The 13888-nt window shown below is 41.0% G+C and overlaps 1 protein-coding gene across 1 annotated transcript in view; it reads left to right on the plus strand.

Moving 5' to 3' along the window:
• The window catches only part of cacnb2b (calcium channel, voltage-dependent, beta 2b), a 108448-nt gene that overhangs the window by 71710 nt on the left and 22850 nt on the right, over positions 1 to 13888 (plus strand). Inside the window, exons 9-10 of the mRNA XM_029724702.1 lie at positions 11189 to 11247; positions 11362 to 11471. Of these exons, the coding sequence (XP_029580562.1) occupies positions 11189 to 11247; positions 11362 to 11471 (169 nt within the window). The remainder of the gene's footprint in view (positions 1 to 11188; positions 11248 to 11361; positions 11472 to 13888) is intronic.

The raw sequence follows: 13888 nt of genomic DNA on the forward strand, positions 1-13888 counted from the left end.
TTTTGGACATTTTTCAAAAAAATTGCTAAAAAACGACAATCCCACTTCTCTCATGTCACCATCAAGCCATGGAGAGGAACCACAGTCACTGCCCGGCCATCACCAGTTCATCGGGACAGTTAATTTTGCATTTCTGCAGTGTTTTTAAGCATGCCAAATTCGTGATGTTGAGGCCCATTGAATCATATTGCAAATGCGCATCAGTGCACATGGTGACCCGAAATGGGTTACCAGGAGTAATTTTTTAGAATGGTTTTAAATGCCTTTAGGGTGGTGCAAGGGGTGCACGGTTGGGTAGTGAGCACCTTCCATCAGTGCCCATCCAGTATGGGGCGCACCTAGTCATTTTGGACATTTTTCAAAAAAATTGCTAAAAAACGACAATCCCACTTCTCTCATGTCACCATCAAGCCATGGAGAGGAACCACAGTCACTGCCCGGCCATCACCAGTTCATCGGGACAGTCAATTATGCATTTCTGCAGTGGTTTTGAGCATGCCAAAGTTGTGATGCTAAATGCCCATTGCATCATATTGCAAACGTAACACGCAATATTGCAAATGTAACGCGCATTTGCAACATGATTCAACAGAAAAAAATATCACCAAAGTTGACATGATGAAATCAACACAACGAGCGATCGAGAGGAACCACAGTCACTGCACGGCCATCCCCAGTTCATCGGGACAGTCAATTATGCATTTCTGCAGTGGTTTTGAGCATGCCACATTTGTGATGCTAAATGCCCATTGAATCATATTGCAAACGTAACATGGAATATTGCAAATGTAACGCGCATTTGCAACATGATTCAACAGCAAAAAACATCACCAAAGTTGACATGATGAAATCAACACAACGAGCGATGGAGAGGAACCACAGTCACTGCACGGCCATCCCCAGTTCATCGGGACAGTCAATTATGCATTTCTGCAGTGGTTTTGAGCATGCCACATTTGTGATGCTAAATGCCCATTGAATCATATTGCAAACGTAACATGGAATATTGCAAATGTAACGCGCATTTGCAACATGATTCAACAGCAAAAAACATCACCAAAGTTGACATGATGAAATCAACACAACGAGCGATGGAGAGGAACCACAGTCACTGCACGGCCATCCCCAGTTCATCGGGACAGTCAATTATGCATTTCTGCAGTGGTTTTGAGCATGCCAAAGTTGTGATGCTAAATGCCAATTGAATCATATTGCAAATGCGCATCCGTGTATTTGCAATATGATTCAACAGCAAAAAATGTCACCAAAGGTGACATGATGAAATCAACACAACGAGCGATGGAGAGGAACCAGGAGCGTTCCTGAGGTCCTCCCGATCTGTGCAAGCCAACCTTGACCCTGTGGCATTAACCCTTCACAGTGAAAAGAAGGTGTTTAGATCAAACTGTGTGCAATGACTTCTCTCCCCATAGGAACACATAGACTATTCTCCAAAATTCAACCTGAAGCCTATGTGGGTTATGAATGCCTTATGAACCTGTCTTCTACAACAATCCATCAGGCTACTGTGAGGTCTACCTGTGTCGATTCTAAGGTTCCTGTGACAACTGGAAGTGGTTAAAAACACCCAAGAGCTATTGTCATATTAAGTGCGCATAGTGAAAATCACGCAACTCAACCATCTGTTACTCAGTCAATTCTTAAGGTAGAGACTTCTTATTCAGGATTCTGTTTATGTCTACCCCAAAGACAACGTGTGTGAAGCAACAGCTTCCTGTGACAACCGGAAGTGGTTAAAAACACCCAAGAGCTATTGTCATATTGCCACCTGCAGATAGTGAAAATCACGCAACTCAACCATCTGTTACTCAGTCAATTTTTAAGGTAGAGACTTCTTATTCAGGATTATGTTTATATGTACCCCAAAGACAACGTGTGTGAAGCAAGAGCTTCCTGTGACAACCGGAAGTGGTTAAAATCACCCAAGAGCCATTGTCATATTACGTGCGCATAGTGAAAATCACGCAACTCAACCATCTGTTACTCAGTCAATTCTTAAGGTAGAGACTTCTTATTCAGGATTCTGTTTATATGTACCCCAAGGACAACGTGTGTGAAGCAATAGCTTCCTGTGACAACGGGAAGTGGTTAAAACAGCCTAGAGCTATTGTCATATGGTCAACCTGCATATAGTGAAAATCACGCAACTCAACCATCTGTTTCTCAGTCAATTCTTAAGGTAGAGACTTCTTATTCAGGATTCTGTTTATGTCTACCCCAAAGACAACGTGTGTGAAGCAACAGCTTCCTGTGACAACCGGAAGTGGTTAAAAACACCCAAGAGCTATTGTCATATTGCCACCTGCAGATAGTGAAAATCACGCAACTCAACCATCTGTTACTCAGTCAATTCTTAAGGTAGAGACTTCTTATTCAGGATTCTGTTTCTGTCTACCCCAACGACAACGTGTGTGAAGCAAGAGCTTCCTGTGACAACCGGAAGTGGTTAAAATCACCCAAGAGCCATTGTCATATTACGTGCGCATAGTGAAAATCACGCAACTCAACCATCTGTTACTCAGTCAATTCTTAAGGTAGAGACTTCTTATTCAGGATTCTGTTTATATGTACCCCAAGGACAACGTGTGTGAAGCAAGAGCTTCCTGTGACAACCGGAAGTGGTTAAAATCACCCAAGAGCCATTGTCATATTACGTGCGCATAGTGAAAATCACGCAACTCAACCATCTGTTACTCAGTCAATTCTTAAGGTAGAGACTTCTTATTCAGGATTCTGTTTATATGTACCCCAAGGACAACGTGTGTGAAGCAATAGCTTCCTGTGACAACGGGAAGTGGTTAAAACAGCCTAGAGCTATTGTCATATGGTCAACCTGCATATAGTGAAAATCACGCAACTCAACCATCTGTTTCTCAGTCAATTCTTAAGGTAGAGACTTCTTATTCAGGATTCTGTTTATGTCTACCCCAAAGACAACGTGTGTGAAGCAACAGCTTCCTGTGACAACCGGAAGTGGTTAAAATCACCCAAGAGCTATTGTCATATTGCCACCTGCAGATAGTGAAAATCACGCAACTCAACCATCTGTTACTCAGTCAATTCTTAAGGTAGAGACTTCTTATTCAGGATTCTGTTTCTGTCTACCCCAAAGACAACGTGTGTGAAGCAAGAGCTTCCTGTGACAACCGGAAGTGGTTAAAAACACCCAAGAGCTATTGTCATATTGCCACCTGCAGATAGTGAAAATCACGCAACTCAACCATCTTTTACTCAGTCAATTCTTAAGGTAGAGACTTCTTATTCAGGATTCTGTTTATGTCTACCCCAAAGACAACGTGTGTGAAGCAAGAGCTTCCTGTGACAACCGGAAGTGGTTAAAATCACCCAAGAGCTATTGTCATATTACGTGCGCATAGTGAAAATCACGCAACTCAACCATCTGTTTCTCAGTCAATTCTTAAGGTAGAGACTTCTTATTCAGGATTCTGTTTATGTCTACCCCAAAGACAACATGTGTTGAGTAAGAACTTCCTGTGACAACGGGAAGTGGTTAAAACAGCCTAGAGCTATTGTCATATTAAGTGCGCATAGTGAAAATCACGCAACTCAACCATCTGTTTCTCAGTCAATTCTTAAGGTAGAGACTTCTTATTCAGGATTCTGTTTATGTCTACCCCAAAGACAACGTGTGTGAAGCAACAGCTTCCTGTGACAACCGGAAGTGGTTAAAAACACCCAAGAGCTATTGTCATATTGCCACCTGCAGATAGTGAAAATCACGCAACTCAACCATCTGTTACTCAGTCAATTCTTAAGGTACAGACTTCATATTCAGGATTCTGTTTATGTCTACCCCAAAGACAACGTGTGTGAAGTAAGAGCTTCCTGTGACAACCGGAAGTTGTTAAAAACAGCCAAGAGCTATTGTCATATGGTCAACCTGCATATAGTGAAAATCACGCAACTCAACCATCTGTTACTCAGTCAATTCTTAAGGTAGAGACTTCTTATTCAGGATTCTGTTTATGTCTACCCCAAAGACAACGTGTGTTGAGTAAGAACTTCCTGTGACAACGGGAAGTGGTTAAAACAGCCTAGAGCCATTGTCATTTGGTCAACCTGCATATAGTGAAAATCACGCAACTCAACCATCTGTTACTCAGTCAATTCTTAAGGTAGAGACTTCTTATTCATGATTCTGTTTATGTGTACCCCAAAGACAACGTGTGTGAAGCAAGAGCTTCCTGTGACAACCGGAAGTGGTTAAAATCACCCAAGTGCTATTGTCATATTACGTGCGCATAGTGAAAATCATGCAACTCAACCATCTGTTTCTCAGTCAATTCTTAAGGTAGAGACTTCTTATTCAGGATTCCGTTTATGTCTACCCCAAAGACAACGTGTGTGAAGCAAGAGCTTCCTGTGACAACCGGAAGTGGTTAAAATCACTCAAGAGCTATTGTCATATTACGTGCGCATAGTGAAAATCACGCAACTCAACCATCTGTTTCTCAGTCAATTCTTAAGGTAGAGACTTCTTATTCAGGATTCTGTTTATGTCTACCCCAAAGACAACGTGTGTTGAGTAAGAACTTCCTGTGACAACGGGAAGTGGTTAAAACAGCCTAGAGCTATTGTCATATGGACAACCTGCATATAGTGAAAATCACGCAACTCAACCATCTGTTACTCAGTCAATTCTTAAGGTAGAGACTTCTTATTCAGGATTCTGTTTATGTCTACCCCAAAGACAACGTGTGTGAAGCAACAGCTTCCTGTGACAACCGGAAGTGGTTAAAAACACCCAAGAGCTATTGTCATATTGCCACCTGCAGATAGTGAAAATCACGCAACTCAACCATCTGTTTCTCAGTCAATTCTTAAGGTAGAGACTTCTTATTCAGGATTCTGTTTATGTCTACCCCAAAGACAACGTGTGTGAAGCAAGAGCTTCCTGTGACAACCGGAAGTGGTTAAAATCACCCAAGAGCTATTGTCATATTACGTGCGCATAGTGAAAATCACGCAACTCAACCGTCTGTTTCTCAGTCAATTCTTAAGGTAGAGACTTCTTATTCAGGATTCCGTTTATGTCTACCCCAAAGACAACGTGTGTGAAGCAAGAGCTTCCTGTGACAACCGGAAGTGGTTAAAATCACCCAAGAGCTATTGTCATATTACGTGCGCATAGTGAAAATCACGCAACTCAACCGTCTGTTTCTCAGTCAATTCTTAAGGTAGAGACTTCTTATTCAGGATTCCGTTTATGTCTACCCCAAAGACAACGTGTGTGAAGCAAGAGCTTCCTGTGACAACCGGAAGTGGTTTAAAATAGCCTAGAGCTATTGTCATATTGCCACCTGCAGATAGTGAAAATCACGCAACTCAACCATCTGTTTCTCAGTCAATTCTTAAGGTAGAGACTTCTTATTCAGGATTCTGTTTCTGTCTACCCCAACGACAACGTGTGTGAAGCAAGAGCTTCCTGTGACAACCGGAAGTGGTTAAAAACACCCAAGAGCTATTGTCATATTACGTGCGCATAGTGAAAATCATGCAACTCAACCATCTGTTTCTCAGTCAATTCTTAAGGTAGAGACTTCTTATTCAGGATTCTGTTTATTTCTACCCCAAAGACAACGTGTGTGAAGCAACAGCTTCCTGTGACAACCGGAAGTGGTTAAAAACACCCAAGAGCTATTGTCATATTGCCACCTGCAGATAGTGAAAATCACGCAACTCAACCATCTGTTTCTCAGTCAATTCTTAAGGTAGAGACTTCATATTCAGGATTCTGTATATGCCTACCCCAAAGACAACGTGTGTCTATTCTTTTTGCAAAAAAAACAAAAACACACACACAATTTGGCCATAGGTACATAGTATGGGGCTTAGAGGCTTATACCGCCTTCAATAGTTACTTTCGTTCAAACGATTCAAGAACCGTCAGACCTAGAGCTCCGAAATTTTAGAAACCTGTTCTAGAGCTCAAGTCGATAGTGCACGGTGATTTATGGGGCTCTAGAAGGTTCTCTGACCGAGAAACCGCCTCGTACATTTGCAATATTTTCAATTCATTTTGAATATCACGGACATGGCGACATGTAGAAATGTCCCAGAGTCGCAAGACTAGGTGCATTGAAACCGCCTCGGCCCATAGAGACGGACCACAATGTCTCTGTCCGATAGCTCATTCAGGGGCCCCGTAGTAACGCCCTGAAAAAGTGGATTTTCAGCACCAATTAGGCCATTGCTCGGGCACCGAATGACCTATCGAGCCGAAACTTGGGATTCGGGGTCGCCTCACATAGGCCTACACATAATGTCAGAGCTGGACCCGCAGCTATAACGTAACTATGTGTTTTAGGTTTTTTTATGGTTAAAATTGAAAGCACTGTGAATTATGGGCCTTCTCTGACATATGTGATAGTTGGCTTCTATACGAGTTGGAAAAAGTGGATTTGGTGTCAGATGCTATCAGTTTGGTGTCAAAATGACATCTAATTGACTGATGGACGCTGACTGCTGGGTGACGAGCAATGGAGAGGAACCACAGTCACTGCCCGGCCATCCCGAGTTCATCGAGCCAGTCAATAATGCATTTCTGCAGTATTTTTGAGCATGCCTAAATTTGTGATGCTAAATGCCCATTGAATCATATTGCAAACGTAACGCGCAATATTGCAAATGTAACGCGCATTTGCAAGATGATTCAACAGCAAAAAATATCACCAAAGTTGACATGATGAAATCAACACAACGAGCGATGGAGAGGAACCACAGTCACTGCACGGCCATCCCGAGATCATCGGGCCAGTCAATTATGCATTCTGAGCATGTCAAATTCGTTAAAAATGTTAAAAGCAACAGAGTCCCACTTCTCCCTCATCATACATGACAAGTAGACCATCTGCGTTGATTGATGGCTCAACATAGGGATATATATCATTTGGGCAGTATAAATGCCATTTGGAACATGGTTCACTGACTTTTGGGTTTGGAAACCGACTTCCTATGATCGTACATGGCAAACGGACAAACATACTGATTTGGCACATTCAATACTTTCATACATGTATAATTGACAAAAAAAGAATTGGACATTTAATTTGCACATTTCTAATGGCATTTGGCAAAAAATATAAATATGTGACTTTTGACTTCCTATGAAATCATATTCCAAATGCACAAATCATATGCCTTATGCACAAGCAAATATGTCACTTTTGACTTCCTATGAAATCATATTCCAAATGCACAAAACATATTCCAAATGCCTTATGCACAAGCAAAAACAACCCAAAAAATTATGTCAATAAAATATGTCAAAAGTATGTCCATACAGCTCTTATACATGTGTAATTGACATAAAAATCAAAAAAAATTCGAAAAACGGTCCAGAAACCACTTTTTTAGGGTTGAAAAGTTTTCAAAAAATATGTCATTTTTTCAAAATTTGACACTTGGGACTTGAATTGTGTTACATTTGCAATATGAAAATTCACTGCGGAGAGCTCTAGCTATCTTTTGGATATTTGCTGTAATTTGGCACTTGCAATACTTCCACAAGTGACAAAAAAAAGCATTGGATATGTCATTTTGCAAAAAAAATGAAAAAAAAAAATGTCACTTTTTTCCTATGAAATCATATTCAAAATGCACAAATCATATGCCTTGCGCACAAGCAAAAGCAACCCAAAAAACGACATCAATAAAAAACGTCAGAAGCATGTTCATACAGCTCTTATACATGTGTAATTGACATAACAATCGAAAAAATTTCGAAAAACGGTCCAGAAACCACTTTTTTACAAGATACTACGTTTTCAAAAAAAATATCATTTTATCAAAATCTGAGACTTGGGTAAGAATTGGGTATCATTTGCTGTATGAAAAACCAAGGTGGAGCACGCTCGCCATCTAAAGGAAATTTGGGGTGTTACAATTGGCAATTGCCATCGGAAAATTGCCATATGATTGGCCCGGAGATGGGCCGATTTGGGTGGTTATTTCAATCGTGTGTATGATTCGTGCTATGCCAATATGTTGCCATGTTATTTTGTCCAAATCAGGGGGGTAATCCCTTACATGCTTCAATGTCTTACTCACGTCGGTCACGGACAACTAGAGCTAACGGTCCTTGTGAGCGGGTCGCATCGGTGGCACTCTGTTATCCTCAAAACAGGCGAAGAAGGTGTTTAGCCTGTCCGGGACTGAGACGTCGGTGTTCCCTACTTGGCTGGTTTTCCCTTTGTTATCCGTGATTGTCTGTCTAAGCCCTGCCGCATACGCCTCGTGTCTGAGCCATTTAATTGCGACTCCACTTTGTCTCTGTACTGACGTTTGCCTGTTTGATTTCCTCACGGAGGAAAGAATACACTGTTTGTATTCAACCATATTCCCAGTCACCTTGCCGTGGTTAAATGCAGTGGTTCATGCTTTCAGTTTTGTGCAAGTGTTGCCATCTACTCTTTGGCCATAATGACCATCGTTATGTTTGGAGGAAAAAGGGGGAGGCTTGCAAGCCGAAGAACACCATCCAACCGTGAAGCACGGGGGTGGCAGAATCATGTTGTGGGGGTGTTTTTCTGCAGTAGGGACTGGTGCACTTCACAAAATAGATGGTATCATGACGATGGAAAATTATGTGCATATATTGAAGCAACATCTCAAGACATCAGTCAGGAAGTTAAAGCTTGGCCACAAATGGGTCTTCCGAATGGACAATGACCCCAAGCATACCTCCAAAGTTGTGGCAAAATGGCTTCAGGACAACAAAGTCAAGGTATTGGAGTGGCCATCACAAAGCCCTGACCTCAATCCTATAGAACATTTCTGGGCAGAACTGAAATAAATGTGTGCGAGCAAGGAGGCCTACAAACCTGACTCAGTTACACCAGCTCTGTCAGGAGGAATGGGCCAAAATTCACCCAACTTATTGTGGGAAGCTTGTGGAAGGCTACCCAGAACGTTTGACCCAAGTAAAACAATTTAAAGGCAATGCCACCAAATACTAACTGACTGTATGTAAACGTCTGACCCACTGGGAATGTGATGAAAGAAATAAAAGCTGAAATAAATAGCTCTCTCTACTATTATTCTAACCTAAGACAGGGAATTTTTACCAGGATTAAATGTCAAGAATAGTGAAAAACTGAGTTTAAATGTATTTGGCTAAGGTGTATGTAAACTTGTGATGGAGGAGCATCTAATGTAACATACATGTGATGGAGGAGTATCTAATGTAACATACATGTGATGGAGGAGCATCTAATGTAACATACATGTGATGGAGGAGTATCTAATGTAACATACATGTGATGGAGGAGCATCTAATGTAACATACATGTGATGGAGGAGTATCTAATGTAACATACATGTGATGGAGGAGTATCTAATGTAACATACATGTGATGGAGGAGTATCTAAGGTAACATACATGTGATGGAGGAGTATCTAAGGTAACATACATGTGATGGAGGAGCATCTAAGGTAACATACATGTGATGGAGGAGTATCTAAGGTAACATACATGTGATGAAGGAGTATCTAATGCAACATACATGTGATGGAGGAGCATCTAATGTAACATACATGTGATGGAGGAGTATCTAAGGTAAAATACATGTGATGGAGGAGTATCTAAGGTAACATACATGTGATGGAGGAGTATCTAAGGTAAAATACATGTGATGGAGGAGTATCTAATGTAACATACATGTGATGGAGGAGTATCTAATGTAACATACATGTGATGGAGGAGTATCTAATGTAACATACATGTGATGGAGGAGTATCTAAGGTAACATACATGTGATGGAGGAGTATCTAAGGTAACATACATGTGATGGAGGAGCATCTAAGGTAACATACATGTGATGGAGGAGTATCTAAGGTAACATACATGTGATGAAGGAGTATCTAATGCAACATACATGTGATGGAGGAGTATCTAATGTAACATACATGTGATGGAGGAGTATCTAAGGTAAAATACATGTGATGGAGGAGTATCTAAGGTAACATACATGTGATGGAGGAGTATCTAAGGTAAAATACATGTGATGGAGGAGTATCTAATGTAACATACATGTGATGGAGGAGTATCTAATGTAACATACATGTGATGGAGGAGTATCTAACGTAACATACATGTGATGGAGGAGTATCTAAGGTAACATACATGTGATGGAGGAGTATCTAAGGTAAAATACATGTGATGGAGGAGCATCTAAGGTAACATACATGTGATGGAGGAGTATCTAAGGTAACATACATGTGATGAAGGAGTATCTAATGCAACATACATGTGATGGAGGAGTATCTAATGTAACATACATGTGATGGAGGAGTATCTAAGGTAAAATACATGTGATGGAGGAGTATCTAAGGTAACATACATGTGATGGAGTATCTAATGCAACATACATGTGATGTAGGAGCATCTAATGTAACATACATGTGATGGAGGAGTATCTAATGTAACATACATGTGATGGAGGAGTATCTAATGTAACATACATGTGATGGAGGAGTATCTAAGGTAACATACATGTGATGGAGGAGCATCTAAGGTAACATACATGTGATGGAGGAGTATCTAAGGTAACATACATGTGATGAAGGAGTATCTAATGCAACATACATGTGATGGAGGAGTATCTATTGTAACATTCATGTGATGGAGGAGTATCTAAGGTAAAATACATGTGATGGAGGAGTATCTAAGGTAACATACATGTGATCGAGGAGTATCTAATGTAACATACATGTGATGGAGGAGTATCTAAGGTAACATACATGTGATGGAGGAGTATCTAATGTAACATACATGTGATGGAGGAGTATCTAAGGTAACAGACATGTGATGGAGGAGTATCTAAGGTAACATACGTGTGATGGAGTATCTAATGCAACATACATGTGATGTAGGAGCATCTAATGTAACATACATGTGATGGAGGAGTATCTAATGTAACATACATGTGATGGAGGAGTATCTAATGTAACATACATGTGATGGAGGAGTATCTAATGTAACATACATGTGATGGAGGAGTATCTAAGGTAACATACATGTGATGGAGGAGTATCTAAGGTAACATACATGTGATGGAGGAGCATCTAAGGTAACATACATATGATGGTGGAGTATCTAATGTAACATACTGTACATGTGATTAATGGTGTTTCTGTGTGATCCTAGGTAACAGACATGATGCAGAAAGCACTCTTCGACTTTTTAAAACACAGATTTGAAGGGAGGTGAGTTCTACAGGTTGTATCAACTGTGGATTTGACAATAAATACAATATACATAATGTTTATCCAAACATTTTAACTTCAAATAAAATATCACGCTTGCTCTGTATTTCTCAGAATTACTATAACTCGTGTGACTGCAGACATCGCTCTAGCGAAGCGGTCCATACTCAACAACCCCAACAAGAAAGCCCTGATGGACCGCTCAAACACACGCTCTAACCTAGGTAAGGTATCGGTTAACTATCTAACCCCAGCCTTAACCCTCTAATCCTCTAACCCCAACCCTAACCCTCTAACCCCAACCCTAACCCTCTAACCCCAACCCCTTAATCCTAACGGTGTCATGGTAACTAACCTAGGTTAAAGTATGGGCTAACACACCTTACCACAGGAACTAACACAGTCGCTAACCTCACCAGAAAATATAACAGTTAATTTCCCTTTTGTTTGTCTAGTGCCCTGTGGGTCATAATGTTCGCTAATAATGTACTATGCTGACTGGCTATTGATCAGTTACATGCACAGAAGATTATTGTTGATTTGGGGTTGGGTCTCAAAATAATCAGAACACTTACAGCTACCATACTTTACAATACAATATTATAGCAACCATATTTTACAATACAATATTATAGATACAATACAATATTATCGGCCAGGATTAAAAAATAAATATTACACCCAATCAGAACAGGTTTATGTCGGGGTAATGCCCATACCCAATCAAACCAGGTTTATATTGGGGTAATGCCCATACCCAATCAAATAAGGTTTATATCGGGGTAATGTCCATACCCAATCAAACCAGGTTTATATTGAGTTAATGTATCATACCACATCAGAACAGGGTTTATAATGAGGTAATGTATCATACCACATCAGAACAGTTGGTGTGGCTCAGTTGGTAGAGCATGGTGTTTGCAATGCCAGGGTTGTGGGTTTGATTCTCACGGGGGACCAGTACGGAGAAAAAATTTATGAAATGTATGCATTCACTACTGTAAATCGCTCTGGATAAGAGCGTCTGCTAAATGACGTAAATGTAAACATCAGAACAGGGTTTATAATGAGGTAATGTATCATACCCGGGTCTACCTGTCACCAGAGGGCAGCAGAGACCATCCTAGAGACATTAATGACACTCAGTGTGTCAAATTTACTCATCATGATTTCCCTGTTAAAAGATGTGTTTTCTGTTGTCCTTTGCAGAAGCTTGAATTATGTTTTATGTTCGTTCGTTTCCTGTGTGAGTCTTCGAAACTTAGTGTTTGTTGGTTTTTCAAGTGTACTGTGATCGGTTTCCGTTTCTCTGTAAAGTATTATGTTATGTTACACACCCAACACACCCAATCAGGACAGGGTATACAGTATATTGACTAACCCTAAATGTACAGTAGTGGGAAAGTAATTTACTTGGTTCTCTACACCCTGTCCCTCTCCTTGCTGTCTGGTTCCAGATACTGCTGGTATGTACAATACTACTAATATAATATAATACATAGACTGTGCTGTCCTGTAGACTGTGCTGTATAGAAACCCTACCACTAGTCTACCTGTAGACTGCAGTGTAGAAACCCTACCACTAGTCTACCTGTAGACTGTGCTGTATAGAAACCCTACCACTAGTCTACCTGTAGACTGTGCTATATAGAAACCCTACCACTAGTCTACCTGTAGACTGCAGTATAGAAACCCTACCACTAGTCTACCTGTAGACTGTGCTGTGTAGAAACCCTACCACTAGTCTACCTGCAGACTGCAGTATAGAAACCCTACCACTAGTCTACCTGTAGACTGTGCTGTGTAGAAACCCTACCACTAGTCTACCTGCAGACTGCAGTATAGAAACCCTACCACTAGTCTACCTGTAGACTGTGCTGTGTAGAAACCCTACCACTAGTCTACCTGCAGACTGCAGTATAGAAACCCTACCACTAGTCTACCTGTAGACTGTGCTGTATATAAACCCTACCACTAGTCTACCTGCAGACTGTGCTGTATAGAAACCCTACCACTAGTCTACCTGCAGACTGCAGTGTAGAAACCCTACCACTAGTCTACCTGTAGACTGCAGTGTAGAAACCCTACCACTAGTCTACCTGTAGACTGCAGTGTAGAAACCCTACCACTAGTCTACCTGTAGACTGCAGTATAGAAACCCTACCACTAGTCTACCTGCAGACTGCAGTGTAGAAACCCTACCACTAGTCTACCTGTATACTGTGCTGTGTAGAAACCCTACCACTAGTCTACCTGTAGACTGTGCTATATAGAAACCCTACCACTAGTCTACCTGTAGACTGTGCTGTGTAGAAACCCTACCACTAGTCTACCTGTAGACTGTGCTGTGTAGAAACCCTACCACTAGTCTACCTGCAGACTGTGCTGTATATAAACCCTACCACTAGTCTACCTGCAGACTGTGCTGTATAGAAACCCTACCATTAGTCTACCTGTAGACTGTGCTATATAGAAACCCTACCACTAGTCTACCTGCAGACTGCAGTGTAGAAACCCTACCACTAGTCTACCTGTAGACTGTGCAGTGTAGAAACCCTACCACTAGTCTACCTGCAGACTGCAGTATAGAAACCCTACCACTAGTCTACCTGCAGACTGCAGTGTAGAAACCCTACCACTA

The sequence above is a fragment of the Salmo trutta genome, chromosome 31 (assembly GCF_901001165.1).
Source record: "Salmo trutta chromosome 31, fSalTru1.1, whole genome shotgun sequence".
In the NCBI taxonomy this organism is placed as follows: domain Eukaryota; kingdom Metazoa; phylum Chordata; class Actinopteri; order Salmoniformes; family Salmonidae; genus Salmo; species Salmo trutta.